Raw genomic sequence first — 24,041 nt, 5'->3', positions numbered from 1 at the left:
ACTGTACCATCTCTCGGTTTTTGTTTCCTAACGATATAGATTTTCTATGCACATCCCCTTTTTTTTGGTACAGTACGTGGGCAGAGGCCGACGGGAATGAAACGGGACTGGGGGTTTGGGTGGAGGACGGGGGAGAAAGATGCCGCAATTCACGGAAATAGAAGCGCATCAGCTTTCATCCAAATCCCGTCCAAGCTCCTCCTCCTACCATCAATCAGTTCGCACCCTATGGGGCCGCACGACCGCGTCCTTATGTTTGCGGTATGTATGTACAGTACATCTTTGCCTGTGTGCATGCCTAAGATACCTACCTCTTGGTAGGTACTATACGGATTACCTCTCCACATTCTCTCGATGGATGCATACAAAAGAGCTAAGATGGATGCACTGTGTCCAGGCCGTTCTGAAAGAGGGGTCTGCCACTCATTGCCGGAAAGGGGCCGAAGCTGTGCAACAAAATCTGGGTCGTCTCGGCTGATTCGCGAGGTTGGCAGCTCTTCTGGCTCTGATCTCGAACAACACGTACACTAGTGTACTCCGTAGTGTCGTACGATATGGGCCGAGGCAGCATGCGGGCAGACAGGGGTTGTGGCCCCATAATAAACCGTTGCTGCTTCAATACACTAGGGATGGATACTCGGCTTCAATTGCTAAGACGGGCAATACCCGTGCCTCGCCCCGAATCCTCAGCCGTTGAACCTTCGTATGCGGGTCCTTGGTGTCGAGAAAGGCGGACCCAGCGGGATCCACGGAGAGTTGTGTGGTTTCACTATTTCCTGGCGTTCGATAGTGTGCCGCGTTCGGCCCTTCTGGTGGAGAGCTGTCCGCTGTGTGTGTCCACGGGTGCTCCGCGCAGCTCCACGCCGCCTACTAATGAGGTGTGCTGCTGCTGCTGTATGCAAGATGCTGCAGCAGCAGCAGCAGTAGGAAGAGGAGGAGGAAGTCGAGGCTCGCAATCTAACTTGACAAATGTTTGTCATTGGCCTGTGCCTGACTGCGAAGTGATTCGCGATCTCTACAAGCTGCTATTTTATTTGAGAATGGCAATGTCCCATCTCAGCCAACCCTGGCTGGCCCCGCGAGATTATGCCCTCAAGGAGGCTGCGCCTCTAACCGGCAGAACTCAGGTCGCACCGCCGAGACCATCCACCCGTGTAACCAAGCACAGCCGAGCCAACCTTGGTGTCCCATCCAATCCTGCAGATTACCTCTGTACCACCCCGCCTAAACAAGGCACCGTTGCCCCCCACCAGTCGTCAAACTGTGGTATCAATCTTGCGTGTCCCAGACTTTTCCGTTATCCCAAAACGAATTGAAATGAGCATGTCCCAGACACCCCAGCAAAGGCCAGAGACAAAGAGAAATATCGCGAGAGCCAGCTGCGGAGCCGGTCCAGCCCAACAAAATGACGGGGCAAGGGAAAGGGAAAGAAAATGAAGAGAAAAAAAAAGATAAAGCCATCGCACATCATTCATTCTGCCTGCCGGTTGATGGGCACAATACATGACGCCATGCCCGCTAGTGGAGGGCAGCTCCAGGCCGCCAACCCCAAGGGGTATATGGTATGTACTCGGCAGTCATCAACAGGCCACTTGCCCGGTGACCCCAATCGAGGTCATTACAGGGCGCGGCGTGTCACTGGTGGTGAAGGTGCTATACGGGAGCGCCTGTGCTGCCATGGCCTTCTGGCGTAGGACCCAATACGCGCCCGGGCCGGGCTCGTCGGTGGGGATGATCTCCATGACCGTGTACCGGAGGGTACCGTGGATTGCTTGGGGCACGCAGATCTCGGTGTATGCGGAGCCCACGTTCGGACGCCGCAGGTGCTGCTGCACCTGCTGCTGCCAAGTCGCGGGCGCCGTCGCCTCAGATTCTGTCGAATCACGACCCTCGGCCTGTTGTGAGAAAGAGGTTAGCAGAAGGCGGATAAGATCATCGTGGCACAAGGGCACACCCACCAAGCACATGGCGCACGCGTGCCCGTTGCAGTAAACCCAGTTTGGGCAGTTATAGGTATAAAAGTACTTGCACCGGTACTTGTAAAATCCGCCGCTCCCCGACATGGTGAGAAGTGTGTGTCGAGATCAGCCTGACCCTGTCCCAAGTCCTGTAAAACCTTGGGGGTTCTCAACAGTTGTGGTTTAAGTCGACTGCCCGCTGACAGTCAAGCGGCAAAGATAAGAGAAGGCTGATGGAGTGCCGGAGACCGATTGGTTATGGCTTCTGTGAGAGAATCCTTCTCGCGAGCTGCTTGCAAGACCCGCGAGCGTGTACGAAGGGGATGGCGACCTGTCGCTTTATATGCAAGGCGACCAGGGCCCTGGAAGGTCATGGTGTAGTGACATGCACAGATCTTCTGGCCAAGCTTCCGGAGACATGCCGCCGACTGTCGAGGCCAGACCGGAAACGACAGGGGCCCTGGCCGGGGGTGTTGCTCCATGCCGCAATCCGATCTGGCCTGTCGTGGGTGCGGATGGCCTGACGACGGATTCTGTATGTACATACGCAGTAGTTCGATTCGGATGGGGCCCGGTCGTTTGCCAGAAACGGCATAGAGGGATGGAGGGTGTTCTTCTTTGAGCACATTAGGTGGTCATGCCCGTCCACTTGAGTTCATAATGATGGTAGTGGTGAGATTCAGAGATTGGTCGTTTCTGTTTGTTCCATTCATTTCGATTGCAATACAGGGCTGACACGAGCCTTGGCCCTCTAACCCTAGCATCCAGAGTCAGGCCAAAGACAAGAATGAGAGTCACCAGCTGGGTGCTGTCACCGTCACCGCGTGTTGCTTTGAGTCCATGAGCCTCAGGGGTACGGCAGCCGAATCGAGCGTGGATCTTCTGATGGATTTGGTCATAGTAGTACGCGACAGAATCCCCGTGTTCTCGGCTACCCGTGGACGTCCTGCACAGGTACGGAAGCCAACGCGTAGGCTGCTCGTGGTGCGGTCTTGTTCTTCTTCCAGAATCAGCGGCAGAACCAAGGGACCTTGTTTGATGGGTGACGAATAGGGTGTTCCGGCATGGTTTCCGAGGAGCCTGAGAAACGGCTACATCCAAGGCAGCACCGCCTTTCAGTGCAACACTGCCGCAGTTAAAGTGGGTGAAGCCAGTGAGCGGGTCAAGAACAGTCACCGTGCGCTGTGCAACAAACCCAACCAAGGACGCCGGATTTGTTCAACTCGCCAAAAACCTACCCGCGGGCGGGAGAACCGCACATCAGACAGTGTGTATCAAGCTGTTTTAGCATCGTCGCAATCATTATCGGCAGCGCGATACTCGAGGTACTTTGGGCTTTTTGGGGCTGGCTTGCGCAGTCCGAATGGACGCAAATGCGGCCATGTGGATGGATGGATGCGGAAACCAATGATCTTCGTATCTCTGCTACGGTGGTGATGGTTGTGGTTAATTGAGGATGATTGTTGGAGGAAGAAGACGCTGACCAGAGCCATCCTGTAGGAAGATGAGGGTGGCTGCAACCCTGGTGGGGCCGGGAACCCTAGTGTAGTGGGGCCCGGTCCACCACAGGCCAAGATCGGGTGCTTCCCACCCACTCCAATGCCTGGTGGCAGTCGTGGCATGCGTAGGAAGGAGCCCGGGGAGGAGGTAATAGTGGGGTCACCGCGGATTGGCACAGGAGGGAGCTACCCAAGGTACAGTACCTGACCTCGCCTTCCTACGATATCTCCATGGTGTGGGTGTTTGCCATCAAGTACTCCCATACACTTGCCCTGACTCGTCTGCTCGGGCACTGCACGTCTTGCAACATCCCCGCTATCTTCCAAAACACAGAAAGACATTGCACCCTATTTTCTCAAGCATCGTATGTGCATCACCAGCTTCGTTATCGAGGCCGGAGTGCGATTAAGAAGCTGACCTGATTGATACAGCTCTCTGTGACCAATCAAGGTAGTTATGCCATTTACAGCCACGAGCTCACAGGCGTGCAGCTGAGACGTCGTGGAACGCTGCAACCGATCCTTCCCGGACCAACCGAAAGGAAGCCTCCAGGAATACCTGACAAAGGACATAGCCGTCCCTTCCTCTTGGCCTATGGACGGCCCGGCTGCAAGATCACCACTCGGCCGCCACGGTAGTATCGCGTCGACAGCTCAATGGAACCTTGACTCCCCGTCTTGTTGTATCGCGCGCTCTCCCGCCGTGGCGCTATGGTTGGCAGTGAAAAACTACTCCATCCCGTATATTTGCAATTCCTCGTTCTTACGCGATAGGAAAAGAGGGCGAAAGGCGACAGAGGCGATGCAGCATCTGGGATTGCGTTCGCCGGAGGCGCGAATGCCCTAACCAAGGAACGCATGGCCACGGGGTTGTCACCGAGCGGCGTCAATGTCACCGTTGCCGCATCACGGTTCAATCAGAGTAGAGATTCTATCGACGGTTCGATGGCGTCAGGCTTTGTGATGTTCCAGGCTTTGATGCCTCGCCATCGACGACGTACGACGCACAACAAACCCCGTTCCGAAGGCGTCATGACGCTCGCAGCCATTCTGATAGTGCATTGAGACCAGTGAAGCACCCAACACCTGTCAACTGCAAGGATAATATTAGGCCTCTGGCGGCTATACCGTCTGTCGGTGCCAGTCATCGTGCCTGGAGGGTTCTAGACCTCGGCTATAAACGCTCGGCTAGTTGTGAGCCTATGGAATCTTCGGATCCGCGAGATGCTCGTCACACAGGGGGAAACAGGAGCACACCGGCCACCCGGACAACAACGACGGCATGCGGAGAATCGGCGGCCACTCGGAGCATCAGAGTCCCTGGCGGCGAGGAAACGACAAAAGAGCGGCCGGAACCCAGTGCGTCCAAGACAAACGCGACCTCGCCCCATGGCTTGAGGCAAGGCCGGGCTGGCATGTCACATGGGCCTAGCCCGTCGCTCTTGCGTGCTTCTGGACCACTTCAATATGGACCTGTGCCTCATCCTCCCGCCCTGTGGGTCATGTACAATTGTTCTCATGGGGGAGATATGTGCAACGCAGGATAAAGGATCCACCACTCGATTCCCATCCTGCCCTGGAAACTGGCCAGCAACGAAGGCAGCGACATGCGAAGTACAAGTATTGTGAGGCAGCCGGAGCAACGTAACAAGTGTCACAAATAAGCCATGAGCCCAGGCTCCAGTTCTACAAGTTTCTCCCGGATCGAGAGGAGCCGGCAAGCCATATACCGGCAGCCTTGCCGTATGAGCCTTGCCATTCGGACTCTTAGAATCTCCTTAACATTACGGTTCGGTGCAACATCACTTTGCAAAGGCATATGGAGAAATTATCTTGTTACAAGAGCCTGCTAACCCAAGACCAGCCTGCCTAGACCCCGTTAGATCAAGCGGTCAATAAAGCACGAGAGGGGAGCTCGAGCTCCTGAAAGAGAGGCCTGATACGGCACGGGCCCCGGCACGAAGACCCAGTTACATGCTAAACATCTAGCAAATCTAAGGTAGTTTATACATGACCTTGCCCAAGCAATAAGTAAGCAAAACCACACTGTATGATCCTAATACTGTCTTTTTCCCATGTCCCGTACGCCCGGCGTAAACAGTCCACTATCAGCTCCTAGTTAAGCCCAGTGGTCCTCAGCGGCCACCCTTTAGAGCCTGGCGGCGGCGAATCTTCTCGGAAACGCGAATCAGTGCGTTCTTGATCTCGCCCTTTTCAAAGGTATCGATGTCATAGTATGCGGGTGCGATTTCCTGTACCATTCGTTAGCACCACGCCGTCTGCTATATATATATATCAACTGAAACCCGAGAGGAAGAAGGGGGACTCACAAAAAGCCACTCGGGCCTGATATTCGTCACCGTCCGCACGTACTGCTTGGTCGTGAGCACGAATTCGTTGTACACGACCCAGTCGTAGGGTGTCGTGACGGTGGTGCTCGGGTGGATCATGACGAGCTGGTCGTCCTTCACCGTCTTGTACACCTTGGAGCCGCTGCTCTCGCGCATGGCGACCTGCATGAAGAAGCCGGCCAGCAGCGCGCGCCGGATGTTGACGTAGTACTCCTTGTTCTGGAACGGCGTGCTGACAAGCTCAATGTTGTGCGTCTCCATGATGCGCTTGAGCTGCGCGCGCACGTTGTCGGCGCTCGACAGGTGCCGGTAGGACAGGAAGTGCTCGTGGCACCACTTCTTCACGTCTTCGCCCGCCTGCTCCGCGCCTTTGTACGCGTGGTAGGCGTTGAGCAGCGTCAGGTGGTCGCCGTCTGGGTGGGCGAACTGCTGCTTCATTTCGTCGGCCCGCTTGCGCGCGTTGTTGGGGCGGACCCATATTTGCGGGACGGAGAGCAGGGAGGTGATGGAGAGGATCTCGTTGGAACAGTAGAACTCCGGGGAGGAGATCAGCATGACAGCGAGGGCCGGGTCGAGCGGGAACTCGGATGCCAGGCTACCCAGGGCTGTCAGCTCTCCGTCGTCGTCCAGGCAAGCGAGGTAGTTGAGCTCTTCCAGCGCGCGCATCATGGTCTCGGGGGCTGGCGGGTCCATGAGATCGAAGTGGACCAAGTCTTCAACGCCCAGCTTCTTCAGCTCGAGGACCGTATTGGCCAGGTTGGACCGCAGGATCTCGGGGTAGGTCTGCTCAATGAGCTCCTTCTTGAATGCTGCCTCCGTGTATAGCCGGAAGCATTTGCCGGGTCGTGTACGACCGGCACGACCGGCACGCTGTTGGGCAGATGCCTTGGAGATGGGAGACACGAGCAGCGATTCTACCCTGGTGCGAGGGTTGTAAATCTTTTGCTTGCTGAAGCCCGGGTCGACGACGTATACAATGCCGTCGATTGTCAAACTGGTTTCGGCAATGTTTGTAGCAACGATGCATTTCCGTCCTGGCCGGCCACCCTTGCGGAAGGGTTCCGGAGCCTTGTCGAAGATGCGCTGTTGCTGGTGTGGCGGTAGCGTGCCATAGAGCGGGTAGACCGACATGGGCCCGGCGTCCGACTCCCGGATCATCTCGTCGACCTCCAAGCTGATGCGGCGGCATGCATCCTCGATCTCCTCCTCGCCCGTCAGGAACAGCAAGATGTCCCCCTCGGGCTCGCTCGCGTGGATCTGCAGCACCGTCCTGACGGCAGCCTCGACGTAGTCCCGCTCCGGCTCTGGGGTGTAGAAGATCTCGACGGGATGCGTCCGGCCGGGCACGGCGAGCAAGGGCGCGTTGAAGAAGTATGTCTGGAACTTCTGGGCGTCGAGGGTGGCCGACATGACGATGATCTTCAAGTCTTTCCTCCGCTCGGAAATCTGCTTGAGCAGCGCCATCAGGATGTCGGTGGCGAGGGTGCGCTCGTGAGCCTCGTCGAGAATGATGCAGCCGTAGCGCGACATGTCGTGGTCGTGCATCGCCTCGCGCAGCAGCTGACCGTCCGTCATGTACTTCAGCAGCGTCTTCGGGCTCGTCTTGTTCTCGAAACGGATGCTGTAGCCGACCTCCTCGCCCAGGTTCACGTCGAGTTCGTCTGCAACACGCTGCGCGACCGACATGGCCGCCACTCTCCTCGGCTGTGTACAGGCGATGAGCTTGCCCGTCAGATGCGGCAGCTCGTCGTAGAGGACGTACTGTGGAATCTGGGTCGTTTTGCCGGAACCGGTCTCACCGACAAAAACCAGAATCTGGGTGCTGTGATACATGTCGAGGAACTCCTGACGCTGCTTGTGTACAGGCAGGTCGCGGCGGGTCTTTAGGATCTTGAAGTACTGCTGCGAGTGAGGCCTGCCGGTCCACGGGTTAATGTCCGAGTCCTCGGCCTTTGCCGCTTGCAGCGCTGTCGTCTTGTGGCGCTCAAAGTCATCGAGAGGCGACTTGAACCCCTCGTTGAGGTGCGCCAGGTACGGATTTGGCTTTTCGTCCATCTTGGCGTCGCCGTCGCCGTTGGTTTTTACGCGCTTGGAATCCTGCGTTCCCTCCCTCTCGGTGCTTGATCGCTTGAGGCTCTTGGATGGTTCGGCCATGGTCGCGTCTCGGAATCTGCGGGAAGGCGCTTGTGAAGAGAAAGAGCGGGCAAGCAGTGGGTGATTGCTACCTTCCCGTTGCAGGTGCGATCGCGAGGCTGCAACTTTTTTTATGTTTCGAAGCGGCAAGAGGCCGGATTGGGCGAAACTTTTAGGTGGGGTCCAACGATAAGTCCTTAGCCGAGTAACGCTCGCTCGCGGCTGGCTCAAGCCAAACCGGAAAAACATATGATACTTTGCGAAAGGGCTAAAAATTGAATCATGCCCAAAGACCGACTTCTCGTGAACTATGATGCTTGCCAGACTTTAGGAGGCGCATTCTTCCACAGCACAGGACAACGCACCGAAATCGCATACTTGCATACTAGTGAATAGTCAGGCCCCATATTCAACTATCCGAGCGTTCAGGACCCCGCACTCCCCAATATGGAACCACAACAGGACCCCTAAGAAATTCGAACAGCAGCAGGCCTAGTGGGTTGGGTCGTACTACCAGCAGGACCCGGACTCTACTGTAGCGTGTCTTATTTATTTTTCTCTCGAGAGCCAAGTCATTCTTTTTCCGTATCCACAATGGGCACAGTGTTCCAAAGTTGATTTCTTCAGTTCGTTTTTTTTTTTTTTGAGGAACTTCTCGGGTCGCGCTTGTGAGCCCCGCCATAACTCTCACAGTCTCATCTTAAGCAGGATCAATTGGTGTCTATCCCCTCAGATCCAACCCTCACCATGGCCTCGGGCTCGAGTCTCAATCCGGAGTCGGACAGCTTCGAAAGCCGGCCCGCGTTCTACATCGGACAGCATGATTCGAGTCGCAAGGAGGCGCTCACAGACGACCAATACGCGCAGGTTCTTGACAGCGGGGTGAGCACGAATGCAGTGCTAGAAGAAAGCTGACCCAAAACCAACGCTGACCTGACATAGTTCCGCTTCGTCACTGCGCCCATCACCAATGACCACTTCTTCAAGCGGGTCGTCAACCTGTACAGGGACTACCTCAAGGAGCGAGAGCAGTGGGCCCAGCAGGGGGAACTCGCCGTCGGCCACCAGGCCAACCCGTCCCTGCCAGGACCCGTGGTGCCGACACTGACGGACGAGGACACTTCGGTGTACCCCAGCAACTACATTGGTTCGCTAGCACTGTACTCCAGCCCATGGATCGACTTGTGCTCTTCTGATCCGCACATTGCGAGCATCTCGCGCCAGGTGCTGAACCTTGAGGCGGCCTATGCCAACTTCTGCGGTGCCAGAACCATCGTTGTCCCTGGGCCCAGACGAGACGACAGCAGCCGCGGCATTGCCCAATATGCCCGCGCGATCCGGGAGGTACTGCATGTGGCCGGCCGAGCCAACATCATCATCCACCTGCCCATGTATCGGGAACCTGGTCTGGAGGAGAAGGCGGAGACTCTCTCGTCCATCTTTGGAATTGAGGATGGCGCAGGTCCAAATGCCAAGAAGGAGGTTGACCTCTTCGGTACTTGGGATTCCTGGAACACCATCAGATCGGTCTGCTGCTACTCGATGAGGCTTTTTGTCGGTACGTTGGGCCAATATCATGTGTTAGAGAGCCCGAATCCTGACCAGTAGTTCACAGCCATTCGGATCCCTCGCCGCGTTCCTGAGAGGACTCTCCAGGAAAGGTGGTTTGCCGAGCCCCTGCATTACCTGACCATCAGCAAGGAGGTCTTTCAGCCTAATCGCGCCGGGCACCCGTCGCTCAGCAGGCACCACCAGGATCTGATCAATCGCTACATGCGGCTGAGAAACGCCCCATGGCTCTTGCTCTGCGATGTTGGCCCTAGCACGGAGCAACTAGCTGCCTTGCTTGACGAGACGGCCTCTGAGTTCCCGTCCCTCGCCGAGGCCAACCAAGCGCTGAAGGAGAACCGACGGCCGCATATGCCAGCCATGAACGCGTACGTCGGGTACATGAAATACCTCGAGCGTCAACAACCGCCGTTCTCTCCGATGGAGACGCCGGCCCTTACAAGCTTCCAGGATTGGCTGCAGCCACCCCTCCAACCACTGGCCGATAACCTCGAGTCGGCGACGTACGAGGTGTTTGAAGGTGACCCGGTAAAATACGATCAGTATGAAAAAGCTATTACCGAAGCCATGATTGAGTGGAGGGAGCTCAAGAAGCCGACGTCGACATCAACTCCGGAGAATCCTTCCAACCCTGAGCTTGTGGTCACCGTTGCCGGCGCCGGACGTGGGCCGCTGGTCACACGTGCTTTGCGCGCTGCCGAAAAGACCGGCACACCCATCCAGATCTGGGCCCTCGAGAAGAACCAGGACGCTTATGTGTACCTCCTGAGGAAGAACAAAATGGATTGGGACAACAAGGTGACCGTGGTCAAGACGGATATGCGCGGGTGGGAAGGGCCGGGTCTCAGGGGAAGAGAGGACGCCATCGGCAAGGTGGACATCCTCGTGACGGAGCTGCTAGGCTCGTTTGGGGACAACGAGCTGTCTCCCGAGTGCCTCGACGGCATCCAGAACCACCTCGCCCGGCCCCACGGCATCTCCATCCCCCACTCGTACACGGCCCATCTCAGCCCCATCTCCACGCCTCGTCTTTACGCCGACATTAGCTCGCGCATCGTCGGCGACCCAAACGCCTTTGAAACCCCCTGGGTCGTGCGCCTGTTCGCCCTCGACTACGTCGCCCAGAAAGTCCCCGGCCACCCGCGATTCCAACAGGCCTGGGAGTTCGTCCACCCTGTCCAAGTTCTCCGCGCAGACGAGTTCGCGGCAGTACACGGAAAGGCCGCCAGGTACTCCACGGGCGGTGTGGGCAGCATGGCCGGGTCGAGCGGCACCAACGAGCACAACGCCCGGTACTGTCACCTGACCTTCGTGTGCCCCACGCGCGGCGTCGTCCACGGACTGGCGGGCTTTTTCGAGTCCGTGTTGTACGCGCCGCAGACGGGCAAGGGCAAGCAGCCTGTCGAGATTAGCATCTTGCCGGATCAGATCGATCGGAAGAGCAAGGATATGATTTCGTGGTTCCCCATTTTCTTTCCGCTCAAGGTACAAACCCTTCATCCCTGTTCTCAAACCTCAAGGGGTATCAGTGCTCACGTCTACTTCAGAAACCGCTCTACTTCCCGCAAGATACCGAACTCGAGGTCAGCATGTGGCGGCAGACGGACGACACCAAAGTGTGGTACGAGTGGCTGGTGGAGGCGTACGCCTGGGTTGGGCCCAACACGCGGATCAAAGTTGGGGAGTCGGAACTGCACAGCAGCCGCAAGGTTGCCTGTTTGATGTAGGGCTCTCGAATTTCCATGCTGGCCTTGTGAGAGCTGTCAGCGTCCCCTGGTTGCTCGATGGCTCCGAAAGGGACGCCCAACCTCCTTCGTAAGTACTGTGGCAGGGAGCAAGGTGAACTCCGTGCCGCAAGATTGCTGCTCTGCAGACGCTTCTTGTCTCCCCGTGTATCATCAGCCTTCCCTGGTCTTCCTTGTCTTCTTTTTATCCTTCCCTCCTTTGACATCGTGCCATCATCGACTTGTCTACGTCAACGAGTTCCACTCTCGGCCCCCGCGTTTTATTTCCCCAAGAAGAGCGCCAACCGGTCGCCTTGATAACATTTCATCATCCGTTCCACCAAGCTAAACTTCCCCCCGAGAACGTACGAGCCGTAAAGAGCCTCAACCCTCCATCTTCGTATCCTTGTCCCCTTCCCCGGCATTGTCTGCCGCCTTGACGTAGAGCACGTTGTTGCACCGTATCAGCACCTGGCCCAGCGCCCCGGTGAACTTGCGGTCGATGAACTCCTCAGTGTTGCTGAGCTGGATGTTCATGTAGCTGTCGATGCTCTAGAAGTCCACATCGCTCGAAGTCAGTACATTGCTTCCCTAGCGAGACTTTCCCCGCGTCAAGTAGGAATTGGGATATACGCACCACCAATCTCCCCTTGTACTCGGTCTCGCCCCACTTGAGGCGCACGATCACGTCCTTGTTGACCAGGTCCTGAAGAAACGGTCGCGGGTTGACGGGGACGAAGCTCATTGTGGCTGCCGGTTCTCTCTTGGCTCTCTATGATCTAGACTGTGGGATGGGCGACACTGGGTTCGGCCTTTTAGTGTGGAAGGCGGGGGGGGGGGTCGGTTTCGGTTCGTTTGATGCGCCGCTCTGATCTCGCGCTGGTACTCGGTATCGCCCGGCAATCGCGTGTCAGAATGGATGGAAAACCTATCGCCTCACCCTTTTACTTTGTCGGGGGGTTGTTTCGTTTGGTGCAGCGGTGAATTGGAACGCGTCTCGCCGGTTTGTGGATGGATGGTGAATCGAGCTCTCTTTCCTACAGGGTGGGCTCCCCCAAGCTGGGAAATTTTGGCTTGGCAGATGCCAACGAGCAGGCAAGCCTAGACATCTGTGGTAACGGAGTACCTCGCGTTAGAGGTAACTGTCGGCCAGGCGCAGCCGTCACCAGCTGGTTTTTCGCCTGCCAACCATCAGTGGACTTGGACTGCATAGAGAACGGCATCTCAGGGACTGCCTTGCTTACAAACTGCCTTTTACTCGTAAATTCATTTCCTTTTTGGACTTTCCATTCGTGTTTTCCCATCCGTCTCACATATTTGTGGCTTCATTTTTCGTTAATAGAATTCTTGACGTTTGAACTTACGGCGCACGTACGGATACATTTGTATGGTCGATCCTTCATAACTTCTTGCATGCGACAAACCAAAAGCTTGTTCAATTGACTAACTATCCGTGGCTCCTCCAGATTCCTCAGTGCCCTGGCCCGATATCTACCAAGCAGGATAAGAATACACACATTCTCAGGATGTTAGCTGGCTCTTGGCGCAGCCCCTTCCCAAGCTACATTTGCCTTGGCTCGTTAACCAAGTGGAGCGTAAACGCAAATAGAAATACAAAGCGTATGTGCAAGGTAAGAAGATATCACAAGAGAGGTAAAATCCAGCCTGCAGCCAACGCCAACCAAATCCATCCCAAGATAGTCGTACTACAAAAGCCTGGATAATGCAGCGGTCGCAGGCGGTTCATATTACTTCGTACGGTGGCCACACTGGCCCGGCCCCGGAGATCGCATCATCAAGTCGACAACCCCTCCATCCTCGTATCGATCATGGAGCGCAGTGAACTGCAGAGAGCTCGAAATCTGGCCCAGGGTGGGTTCGGATCTCGGTCCTTCATCAACAGCCCCTTTCAAATCCAAGGCATCGTCATGTTTCCTACCCGGGCGTGCCTGTCCGTCCACCCACTCCTCTCCGATTCGGGCGTCGCCCTATCGCGTACCGTCATGGTGCCAGGCACTTCCAGCTCGGCCGCCTCCTGGCCCGCCAGCACTCCACTATCTCTCAACCCTCCCGGGGTAGTAGGTGCCGTCCCGGTAGCGGGCGAGAAGGACAGGCGCTGTTTGGAGATGGACATGGACCGCCGCCGTGGTGAGGCGGCCTCCTCCGACAGCTCGTAGGGTGGGGGAACTGTACGGTAAGGGAATGGCGAGCGCGACGATGGCGGGAATTTGTCCTTGGGTGGGACCGGAGGGGGTATATCAGACGGTGCTTTCTTTAACCTCTTTTTCCTCCGCCAGCGTAAGAAGAAGAAGAGGCCTATCGCGCCGGCGAGTAGCAGGGCTGCTACCGCCGATCCGAGGCCGATGCCGATTGCTGCAGAGGTGCTAACACCGCCGGAGGAGGAGGAAGAAGAAGAAAAGGAGGTGGTGGAAGAGGAGAAGGAGGAGGAGGAGGAGGGTGGTTGGGTGGGAACGAGAAGATGAGTAGAGCTCGAGGCCGCGGGTGATGGAGTGCGGCTGGCGGCGAAGAATGCCTTTTGAGGTGAGTCAGTCAAGCGGCCTCCAGCCTGAGTTGGTCATCTACCTACAGGATCATCGTCGGAGGACGTCGGAGTCGGATCGTTGGATTTGAACCGGACCTGGATCCCGTACGCGGTGATGGCGTTGGACGTCTCGGAAACCACCGTCGTCGTCCGAACCTCGCCATTCTTGACCACCGTTACGCCGAGGACGGCCATCGCGTTGGTCCATGCGGTCGTGCACCCTATCGAGTGCCCATTCGAAAGGGCAGAAGCGCGGCAGGTGTATCGGAAATTGCTGCAGGACGGCGCCACGTTTAGCTCGCTTTTCAACTATCACACGGGTGCTATCCGGATGCTTCAAACATACGTGGGGCAGCATATGACGGCCGTCTCCGTCGTCCTATGGGCAGACGCGAGACTCGAGCAAGCCGTTGTATACCCGTATGGACACCATCCTGGCGAGTAATAGTTGGTCGGCGCCGGGTCGTAGCCACTGGGAAAGCAGTCGAAGCTGCCCGAGGTGAAAAGAGGACCCTCGACGTAACGCGAGTGGCTTGCGGACCAGATCTGGTACACTTGTGGAGAGGTTGTCGTGCAACTTGAAGGGGCCCGAAACGTCGTTGTCAAGGGGCCGATGACCGTCATTGTTGCGCCGGCTCGCGCATCGGGGATATCGTCGTCGGCAAACCACCACGTTCCGGCCTCAGTTTGGCCTAGCAAGGAATACTGGCCACGAAGGAAGGTGGATGGACGGATGGATGGATGGGAGTGACAAAAATGGGAAAATAGAGAAAATAATTCGAGAAAGATGGAAGTTCTGGGAATTACAATCCAAGCCAACGGCGCAAAGTTAGATCGGATGGGGAGCACCGGGGATTTCCACTCTCGAAGCCACGCGCCTCACTCCTACTGTGCTCGATGCGAAGCGAGCTGGCGGAAGCCCGCTCTTTCTGGTTGGGGTCCGCGGAGGCGGCGCGGCGTTCGTCTCAAACCCCTCTCCTCCTGATCTCTTGCAGGAACAGGACCACAGGTCTCACCCTCTGATGGCTGATCCCGGGGATCGCGAGACTTCTAAGACATGTTTACGTATGTTTGCTTCTGGATAGACTGCCCTCATATGGGCAATTCCATGCTGCTGTCTCTGCTGCAACACTTGAACGGAATCGGACCCAAAGCGGCAATCGCACCAATTGCGCGATTGGAGCTGGGCTGAGCCTGGCGCAACCACATTGCGCTAGCTCGATCTGATCTTGGGGGCCAAAAAAAAAAAAAAAAAAAAAAAAAAAAAAAAAAAAACTTCGAACAGAACGCCATCCAACTAATCCGTACTTGTACGGATTCGTGCATTGTTGTGATGTCTGCGCGGTGGTTTCGAAGGACGATAGAGCCCACCGCCGCCCGAGTCGCCGGGACACGATGGACGGCACAGCACCCAACGGGATGTCACCGACCCATGTCCCGGGCATCATGAGGGGCCGGTGGGATACTGCGTACGTACTGTACGGATTACATACCTGATAGTTGCTGACATGAGTGCTCACGCTGGTGGAGCAATCCTCAAAATGCACTAGTGTATGTACTGTACTATGCAATACAGTAATCAGTCCATAACATGAGGTTGGGGATAACGAAGCACCCAGCTTGGGCGACCTGTTGGAGCCGTTTGCAGATGGTCGAGGAACAACCTGGAAGAAGAGGTGGCCTTCAACCTCGCCGCTTGCCTGCGTCTTCCCCCTCACACGAGAGAGCTGAAGAAGGAGAAGAACGCGCCTTAGAAAGTCGGGTCAGGCCCGAAGCTCTTCGCATCGGCAGTTCCCTTCGACGATCGGATATTGCTTCGATCTCATGGTCAAGAAGGACCAACAAGCAACACGAACCAACATGGCCAGGAAGCCCCGCTCGAGTTCTCACCGCTACTGGTCCAACAGATGAGAGCGTGCAACGGTACGGAGGATAACGAACGGATCTCTCGGGAGACGTGACTGAGGAAAGCCTCGTTTCTCACCTACACTGTGTCCTTGGAATTTTCTCAGAATTAAAATTGAGGACCAAAACGTTGACTTAGAGCCCAAGAGTGGAGGTTTCAGATGTTGAGTTCACGCCCGCCAGCGTACCGTTGCGTTGCACACTGCAGGGGGCGGGGCGGAAGGGTAAGACGATCAGCAGAAGTGGGGTGCCTGAGTGGAAATCCTGATGTGCATGCAGCCTTGGCAAGCAAAGGCGGATCCCGCTTGACATGGCAAGACGACCGAGGAGAGAAAGATGGTCGACTTCGTCCAACCAGCAAACAGTTGTGTCTCAGAAGTTGATTTCAACTTGCATCGACTCCACCATTTCGCAGCACCTGGTTGCAAAATCATTTGCTGCTTGAGGACGCGTTTGCTTCTTCCCTTCTTGATCTGGGGTGAATCAGCGCGAAGGGCTCATTCTCTCCTTGCAAAAAAAAGCAGGCAAGATTTCGCAATTTCGGACGAGACTGTCACTTCCCTGGTACGGAGTAGCTACCTGGGTACCTGAGTTTTGAGGACACCAATCTCGCATACTGTCGCACCGAGGACCTTCCTTCTTAGCCGGATATTTGCCTGCGAAGAGGAGAGAGCAGGCGTGACCCCGATGTGTACGGGGTAGAACTTTGGAAAACTTAGCGTGCGTGGGGTGACGATCGAGCATGCTAAGCTCGTTTTCCCGCCTCACTCTAATTACTTCATTCGTATCTTGGACAACTTCGCTAGGACCCGCATCTATGATTCATTCGCTCGCTTCGATCGTTCAATCACTATTTGAGTCCTCGATTTCGGTCTCGCCAAACTGGCATTCCCCCACTATCATGGCTCCGTCTCCCCTGCCCTTCATGATCACGCTGCTGATGTCTACTGCCCTGGCGCGGTCCGATAATGAGCAGGTGTGGTCGTCAGCTTCCTAGGTCATGAGCGGCGACCACACGCCGCTTGCTTTGTTCAAACCAATCCTCACGCCACTCGGGGCGAACCAGATGTATGTCCAAGGCGCTGCCTTCCGCAACCGATATTTGTGCCCGTCCCGCTATGACGAGCACGTCGGTATCGTTGGAATCGACTCCAAGCATATCAACACCTCGCAGCTTCATGTCGAGTCATCCACCGATCGTTGTGCCTCAGCAAGCGCAATCGCCTTCATGCAAGGTCTTTATCCGCCAATCCCACACGCAGCATGCGATTCCGACGTCCCTAACCACCACTGGCTCTCTAACGGGTCAATCCTGAACAACCCCTTGAATGGTTATCAGTACCCTAATATCAGAACTCTCGCGCCTGACCGGGACCCAGACTCGATCTGGTATGCGATCACCTTGGGACTTCGTCGAGGGCATGCCGCTGACGAGCTGTAACTGCAGGAGCCAAGGTCATCGCCACTGCAGCAAGCATGAGGAGTCGATGGCCATGTTTGCCAACAACAGCATGGTCGACTCGATATACCAAGGCAGCAAACCGTTTTACAGCAGCCTCTAGGACAGGGTGTTCTCCGAGGCATTCCCTCTCTCTCAAACCAACTTTTACAATGCCCATGAACTGTACGACTGCGCTGCGTACCGCTGGAACCATGAGAGCAGTTCGGCTTCGGCCATGACCTCCGATGACTTAGAGGCCCTGCGGCAACTTGCCTGGCAGGAGCAGTCACTCAAATACGGACACTCGGACAACGTTCAGAGAGACTCGAGCTTTGCCATTGCCGGCCGCACACTTGCATCCAGGGTTGCCGCCATTTTTGCTGAGAACATCGAGTCTCGGGGTGAGCGCAATAAGCTGAGCCTCGCATTTACCACGCACGAGCCTTTTTTGGGCTTCTTTGCGCTTGCCAACCTCACTGTTGGACCCTCCAACCACTTGTTCTCGCAACTTCCCAATCCTGGCGCGACTTTGACCTTTGAGCTGTTCTCCGTCGATGAGCCAGTTGGCTCGCACAACGCCGACTCCTCTAAAGCCGACGCGTCCTACCCAGTCGATCACTATAACAAGACATCAGGATCTCACAGAGTCAGAGCCCGTCGTAGGTCCTGTGAAACCGGAGCCATGTCCACCTGCAGTACCAGAAACACGAATGCCTCCAACCATCTGCAACCCTTTTTCTCTCAAGTTCCCACCTCCCGCAACAGCAGCACCATCAGCCCCTCCTTTCCCGACACGGACCATCTCTACGTCCGCTGTCTCTACCAAAACCCCGACAGATACAACTACAGCATCAAAAACGGCAACTCGACTCGAGAGCTCACCCCCTGTCCGCTCTTCGACAACACGCACACCGCAATCCCCTTCAAGCATTTCAACGCAATTGTGTCAGCAATCGGCATTGCAGACGCCGCGAGCTGGTGCAATGCATGCGGGAGCGGCGACACTGTCTTCTTCTGCAAGGGCGCCGAGCCTCGCACCGAGCGGCAGCAGCATCATCTGCTTGCCGCGCTGGCCGGGTCGGCGGGGACATTGCTTGCCGTGTCACTGATCGGCTTTCTGGAATGATTGGAGAAGTGGGAAGTAAGGGAGTCCAAGGGCTGGGCTTGGTACAGTTGGGAAGAAGAGGATGGAATGCGATGTATCAACAGGAAGAGACCAAAAGGGAGTAATGCTATCGTGGCGAGGCTACAAGGCAATTCCGTGAGTGCAGGGCCCGGCAGTTGGGGCGTCCAAGAGTACTCGGGACACAGACTCAACCGTATTATTCTGTAATGAATAGATAGTTGCGTAGAATTCATAATGTAATACATGGCCTATTAGTTCTTTGGGCTCTATTAGTGAAAAGACAACAATAGGTTAAGCTGAGAGCTTAATCTCGCCTTAAGTCTTCCTATTACAACCTTCTTTGAACAAGTATGTATTATTCTATATCATCTAGCTACAAAACCCAGCTATGTCTAATTAGCTAGTGTTTTCTCAGTTTCCCTACCTGATCTTGTGCTGTTTGGAATGTGTTTGGACTAATTTGAGCAAAGCCAGCTCGATGGCTCTTTCTAAGATTAACAACGTACCTAGGTACTTTCCTGCGAAACTGCAAAAGCGACGCCGCAATTGCTGCTTCCAGCAATTGCACCTAAGTAGGCCGTAGGTATTCTGACATTTCCTGATCTCCGAGGTCGCCTGGGTTGCGGGTTAAAGTAAGATGCAGGCGCATTGGTACCCAATCTACCTACCGCAGAGGAGGATTTGCTGACTTTTCATTTCGTGCCCCTATCTCCTTAGAACGAATAGGTCGGTTGCCCCGAAGGGAGACAGTTCCCATGTCGTGTTGGGCATCCAGCAGCCCAAGATAAGGTATTAATTATTAAGGTATTTTTAGACAACCCATGGACGAGCTACACCATCTCTCTGGTAGATGCTGGTACTCACGGATTAGTCAGAATATACAATCATGCCGCGCTGCCCGCGAAAGAGAACGCAGAGTGGTTATATGTAGAGCATCAGAGATCTTTGACACGGCACTGTCGTGTTCGCGTCTTCACGGAATTGCTGAGCTTTTGCTCCTCAACAACTCTGGTTGTAAGCCACTTTCAATCTTTTGTTTCTGCACCCAGCCCAAGACAATGTCGACCCTCGGAAACTCGATATACACTCAAGCCTTCAATTTTGGCAGCTTCAACAAGAACGGAGTGGATCCTCGTACCGGCCAATACACCTTTTCGATTCCCATCTTCGAAACCCCATCCGCGGCACGCAACTGCCCCCCTCTCCGGCTCTCCATCAAGTACAACCCACTGTATTTGCGGGAGTTTGGGTTGGGCCGGGGTTGGGCCCTTAACCTGTCTACCTACCAGCGTGTCGAGCAAGGAGGAAGAGCGCGGGCCGCGTTGGTGCTCTCGACCGGTGAACACTACCGAGTCACGGAAACGCCGAGTTCCTGCTCCGTCGACGACCAGAAGCTCCGAAGCTTCTCCTTCACAAAGACCTCCAGCACTGTCCAGCACAACGAAATTGTCGAAGATGGGATGGCCGGTCGCTACTACAAGATCGCTCACAAGTCAGGCCTGGTCGAGATCCTGTCTGACGACAATGGGAGATACAATACTGCCGTTCCGGTTAAGATATATGCCTCCACTGGGCGCTCATTGAAGTTGGTGTGGGACAGGCACGGAGAGGAGCCCCGGCTGGTCAAAATTCGAGACGGGGATGACGACTTACTTAGCCTGCACTATACCAGTTCGCTGGTCCAGGTCAAGCGAAGTCCGGGGACAGCCGAGTCCAACGTTATCTCTCTCACGCTGGACGACGATGGCTTGCTTGCACATGTGTCTTTCCCGATCTCGCAAGCAGGAGGGCAGGACCTGGAGCGATATGCAAGGCCGGCATGGGCCTTCAAGTACAAAACATTCAGCAACGACATTACCTGCCTGACCACCGTTGTCAGTCCTGCCGGGCTCGTCGAGGAGGTGCAACACCGGGAGGATGGTCACCGACTGCCAGGCTTCTCCCGGTTCTCCTACGAGTACATTCCGTATGTCGTTTCGCACATTGTGAAACCCGGCTGTGGCCGGCCACCCACCGAAACGACCTATAGCTTCTCGACCCGCAACTTTCTCGGCTATGGCGGCAGCTCTGTCTGGATTGACGACGAGGACAACCTCTATCGTATGCAGGGGGGTTACCTGTACACATGCACCAGCTTCGTCAAGGGTGGCCCGGAGACACGATACACTTACGACAAATTCCACCTCTTGACGGAGGTGGCACAGCGGAAAGGGGACAAGCATGTGGTCCAAAGAATGTCGTACCACGATTTATTGGCTCAAGGGCTCGATTCCTTCGCTGCTCAGCCGCCACAGTTCCAACTCCCGTCGACAATCCGAACCACGTATCAAGACGCAAGCACCGGGCAATCGCGTGTCGAGACGGTCCATCACGACTTTGACGAGTGGGGAAATCCCACCCGGGAGGTCGATGCGGACGGCACGGTAACCTACTCCTCGTTCTACCCGGCATCCGGTCACACCGACCAAGAGAGCGGCGAGGTCTGGTGCCCGGCAGATCCCCACGGCTTCAAGCGATACCTCTGGGATGAGAAGACCATACCATCGCGCGGCGCGGAGCCGTCGTCGGAACCGCCAGTGCACTGTGTTTCGTACCGGTACCAGGGAATCCCCACCGCAGGCACCACTTCCTCGTCCGGCGAGCATTTCGTCGTCGCGCGGCAGTGTCGGGTCCTGCGAGGTGGCAAGGCCATCTCCATCACGGACTTTTCATGTGTTAACCAGCCAGGGAGTAGAGATCACGGGCGCCCGAGTAGGAAGGTCACGCATCTTCCTTCCGAAGGGCAGCACCAGGAGGTTGTCGACTGGTCGTATAACTACGACGCGGAGGAGGGGACGGTGACGGAACAGGTGCGCGTCACAACTGGTGGCGGTGGTAATCGTCCCGTCACGGGAGAAGCCGAGACCGGCGCAAGAGAAGAGAAGTCGGCGTTTTCCCTCTCTTCTGGGTTGGTTGTCTCGCACGTCGACGCTACTGGAATTACCAATCACTTCCGCTACGACAGCCTCGGCAGGCTGGCTTCTCTAACCATCAGTCGGGGAACACCGTACGAGGCGACTCGTCGGTACGAGTATGCCCCGGGAGTGCAACAAGATGATGGATCGGGGGGGGGGAAGCGTTGTTACAGTTACCGACGCCGATGGGGTGACAACGCGGACGTTCACAGACGGACTGGGCAGGGTGTATCGGGTTGAACGCCGGGACGTCGACGACGACGACAACAACAACAACAATAACAACGGGAGCAGCGAAGGTAGCCAAGGACCGCAATTCCGAGTCGTTGAAGAGTACAGCTACGACGAGCTCGGCCAGTGCGTGCGGGCCGACGAGGTGGATTGGCTCAGAAGCCCGGTCGACGGAGAGGGGCCGAGGCAGCAGCGAAACAGCTGGGAGTTCGGGTACGACGACTGGGGCCATCAATACGAGGCCAGGCACAATCATGGTAGCCCCATGTACTGGCACACTGACCCCATCGCGTTGACCGCGTCTGAGACGATGAATCGAGGCGGAAAACATGAGGTCCGGTTCGATCTCTTGGGCCTCCCCGTGAGTCGGGGACTGCTTGACGCACACGGCACGACCATTGACGGGGAGGAATATACATACGACGGCCTGGGCCGCCTCGTGGCGCATAAAGACAACCACCTCGGCCACACGACGGAGCTTCGGCACGACGACTTTGACCGAGTGGCCCAGATCATCAGGCCGGGCGGTCACACTACCCATGCCGGGTACGGGCCACACAGTTCGGCCATTCTGCCCGCGTCGATAAGGATCGAGGGCTACGGCCCCGTTGTCGAGCAGATCTTTGACGGGGCGGGCCGGCTTGTCCGGAGGACGGTGGGCGGGCGTACCACCGGCTACTTGTACCGGGGCAGCGAGCCTGAGCCGGCCGAGGTGACCCTTCCGGACGGGAGCGTGCTCCGCCTCACCCACAACGCCGCACTTGGATATGCCCTGACGAGTGTGGAGAGCCGCGACGGCGTGGACCGGTACGAATACGACAGGCGGACGCGGGCCATGACGCGGCACGAAAACGCACACTCCGCAGTCGACCTCCACTACCTCCCTTCCGGGTTGCTCGCTGGCGAGACGACTGTGATGAAAGGCGCGACGTCGGAGGATGGATGGGAGCTCGTGCTCCCCACAAGATCGACATACTCGATGGGCGGCAGGTTGCAGCGATACGTGGACATCAACCAGCAGCCGCAGGAGATATCGTACGACCACTGCGGTCGGCCTCGGCAGCTGACTCAGGGCGGCCTCGTCGTCACGCTCGAATACGACGACGCGGATTTCCTGGTCCGCAGCCGGGTCACGGCCCGTACTCTTCTTGAAGGCCAGAGCGTGGGCCTGACGACATATCTGCGGTACGACGACATGGGACGCGAGATGGAGCGGACCGTCCTTCGGGACGGAGGGGATGTCCTCTACCAGCTGAGCCAAGAATACAAAGGGGCGCGACACCTCGCGGAGCGCACACTGCGAGACGGCGAAGGCACCATTCTGCGGTACGAAAGTTTTAGGTACGACAGCCACTACCGCCTCGTCGGATACCTCTGCCACGGGTACCTGTCCCCGGCCGCCGACGGAGACGGGCGCTGGCCTCTCGAGGGGCAGAATTTCGCCTTTGACAGCCACGGAAATCTGGTAGAAGTTATTTCCGGCCTCGGAGTGGGCGCGGGGCAAAACAACAAGGCGACGTACTTCTACGACGAGCAGGACCGCGCGCGCCTCGTCGGGATCGCCAACACGCACCCGAATCTTCCCCCCTTCGTCAGTCTCGAGTATGACGCCAACGGCTGCCTGACCCGGGACGAGGAGGGCCGGACCCTCGAGTACGACGCGCTCAACCGCCTGCGCGCCGTGAGGGACCGGGGCGGGCGACTGCTGAGCCGCTACTACTACGACGCCACGGGGAAGCTGATCTGCCAGGCGGTGCCGGGGCACCCGAACATGGTCTTCTCGTACCGGAACGACAAGCTGGTCGCCGTCACCCGGGGTGACCTCCAAGTCAGCTATCTGACATACGGGTCGTCGTACTGGGGCTATAACGTCTCGCGGGGCGCCGAGGTGCAGAGCTGTCGGATCTGGGCCGCCGACTTCCACGAGTCGCCCTTCGCCTACGTGGACACGCGCGACCCGCGCCGCGTTTGCGACCTCAGCTACACGCCGTACGGGCTGGCCGTCGGCGCCAACGAGCGCTGGGAATGCGCCCATTTCCAGGACATGGACCTCTTCCCGCGCATAGGGTTCAACGGGGAATGGCGGGACCCCGTGACGGGGTGGTACCACCTGGGCAACGGCTGTCGCGTCTACAACCCCGTCCTGATGCGCTTCCACACGCCCGACACGTGGAGCCCCTTCGCCACGGGCGAGCTCAGCAGCTACGCCTACTGCGCCGGCGACCCGGTCAACCGCATCGACCCCAGCGGCCACCTGAGCATCTTCGGGTGGGAGGTGAGCGGCCGCGACCTGGCCATAACGTGCGTCGGCATCGCCGTCGGCGTGACCGTCGGCGTCCTGACCGCCGGCGCCGGCCTCGCCGTGGCCGTGGCCGCGAGCGCGGCCGTCGGCGCCGTCTCGGACGTGGCGACCGGAGCCGTCTACGACTGGGCCAGCGACGGTAAGGCGCCGACGTGGGAGAGCGTCGGCAGGGACGCTCTGAACGGCGCCGTCGGCGGCGCCGTTGGCGAGGTGGCAGGGAGGGGGGCGGTGGCCATGGGCAAGGCCGGCGCGAGGGCGGTGAACAAGACGCTGGGCAAGGTCCTCGCGGGCGCATCCAAGCTGCAG

The 24,041-nt window shown here is 57.0% G+C and overlaps 7 protein-coding genes across 7 annotated transcripts; 3 read left to right on the top strand and 4 right to left on the bottom strand.

Annotated features, from left to right (window-relative positions):
• Positions 1-964: 964 nt before the first annotated feature.
• Positions 965-2,247, bottom strand: MYCTH_2085008 (uncharacterized protein). The gene is made up of 2 exons (XM_003667021.1): positions 1,959-2,247; positions 965-1,895 (listed from the first exon to the last, which is right to left on the bottom strand). The coding sequence occupies exons 1-2, from the start codon at positions 2,061-2,063 to the stop codon at positions 1,581-1,583; spliced, it is 420 nt and encodes a 139-aa protein (XP_003667069.1). The 5' UTR covers positions 2,064-2,247; the 3' UTR covers positions 965-1,580.
• A 3,032-nt stretch (positions 2,248-5,279) lies between these two features.
• MYCTH_2312423 (uncharacterized protein) lies at positions 5,280-8,130 on the bottom strand. The gene is made up of 2 exons (XM_003667020.1): positions 5,788-8,130; positions 5,280-5,709 (listed from the first exon to the last, which is right to left on the bottom strand). The coding sequence occupies exons 1-2, from the start codon at positions 7,960-7,962 to the stop codon at positions 5,593-5,595; spliced, it is 2,292 nt and encodes a 763-aa protein (XP_003667068.1). The 5' UTR covers positions 7,963-8,130; the 3' UTR covers positions 5,280-5,592.
• A 558-nt stretch (positions 8,131-8,688) lies between these two features.
• On the top strand, positions 8,689-11,237 carry MYCTH_2071301 (methyltransferase-like protein; the record flags this gene model as incomplete). The annotated part of the gene is made up of 4 exons (XM_003667019.1): positions 8,689-8,823; positions 8,884-9,495; positions 9,550-10,995; positions 11,058-11,237. The coding sequence occupies 4 exons, from the start codon at positions 8,689-8,691 to the stop codon at positions 11,235-11,237; spliced, it is 2,373 nt and encodes a 790-aa protein (XP_003667067.1).
• On the bottom strand, positions 11,190-12,263 carry MYCTH_2316657 (uncharacterized protein). The gene is made up of 2 exons (XM_003667018.1): positions 11,872-12,263; positions 11,190-11,786 (listed from the first exon to the last, which is right to left on the bottom strand). The coding sequence occupies exons 1-2, from the start codon at positions 11,977-11,979 to the stop codon at positions 11,619-11,621; spliced, it is 276 nt and encodes a 91-aa protein (XP_003667066.1). The 5' UTR covers positions 11,980-12,263; the 3' UTR covers positions 11,190-11,618.
• A 476-nt stretch (positions 12,264-12,739) lies between these two features.
• On the bottom strand, positions 12,740-14,607 carry MYCTH_112498 (uncharacterized protein). Its single transcript, XM_003667017.1, has 3 exons — positions 14,123-14,607; positions 13,822-14,050; positions 12,740-13,767 (listed from the first exon to the last, which is right to left on the bottom strand). Exons 1-3 carry the CDS (start codon positions 14,398-14,400, stop codon positions 13,144-13,146), a joined length of 1,131 nt encoding a protein of 376 aa, XP_003667065.1. The 5' UTR covers positions 14,401-14,607; the 3' UTR covers positions 12,740-13,143.
• A 1,975-nt stretch (positions 14,608-16,582) lies between these two features.
• MYCTH_2141041 (uncharacterized protein) lies at positions 16,583-18,501 on the top strand (the record flags this gene model as incomplete). Its single annotated transcript, XM_003667016.1, has 4 exons — positions 16,583-16,657; positions 16,856-17,070; positions 17,249-17,781; positions 17,869-18,501. The coding sequence occupies 4 exons, from the start codon at positions 16,583-16,585 to the stop codon at positions 18,246-18,248; spliced, it is 1,203 nt and encodes a 400-aa protein (XP_003667064.1). The 3' UTR covers positions 18,249-18,501.
• Positions 18,502-19,147: 646 nt separating this feature from the next.
• On the top strand, positions 19,148-21,515 carry MYCTH_2312415 (uncharacterized protein). The gene has a single exon (XM_003667015.1). The coding sequence runs from the start codon at positions 19,307-19,309 to the stop codon at positions 21,440-21,442; it is 2,136 nt and encodes a 711-aa protein (XP_003667063.1). The 5' UTR covers positions 19,148-19,306; the 3' UTR covers positions 21,443-21,515.
• Positions 21,516-24,041: the final 2,526 nt, after the last annotated feature.

The sequence above is a fragment of the Thermothelomyces thermophilus genome, chromosome 7 (genome assembly GCF_000226095.1).
Source record: "Thermothelomyces thermophilus ATCC 42464 chromosome 7, complete sequence".
NCBI lineage: Eukaryota > Fungi > Ascomycota > Sordariomycetes > Sordariales > Chaetomiaceae > Thermothelomyces > Thermothelomyces thermophilus.
Note: the sequence above shows the minus strand (reverse complement) of the source record. Positions and strands in the feature narration are given on the sequence as shown.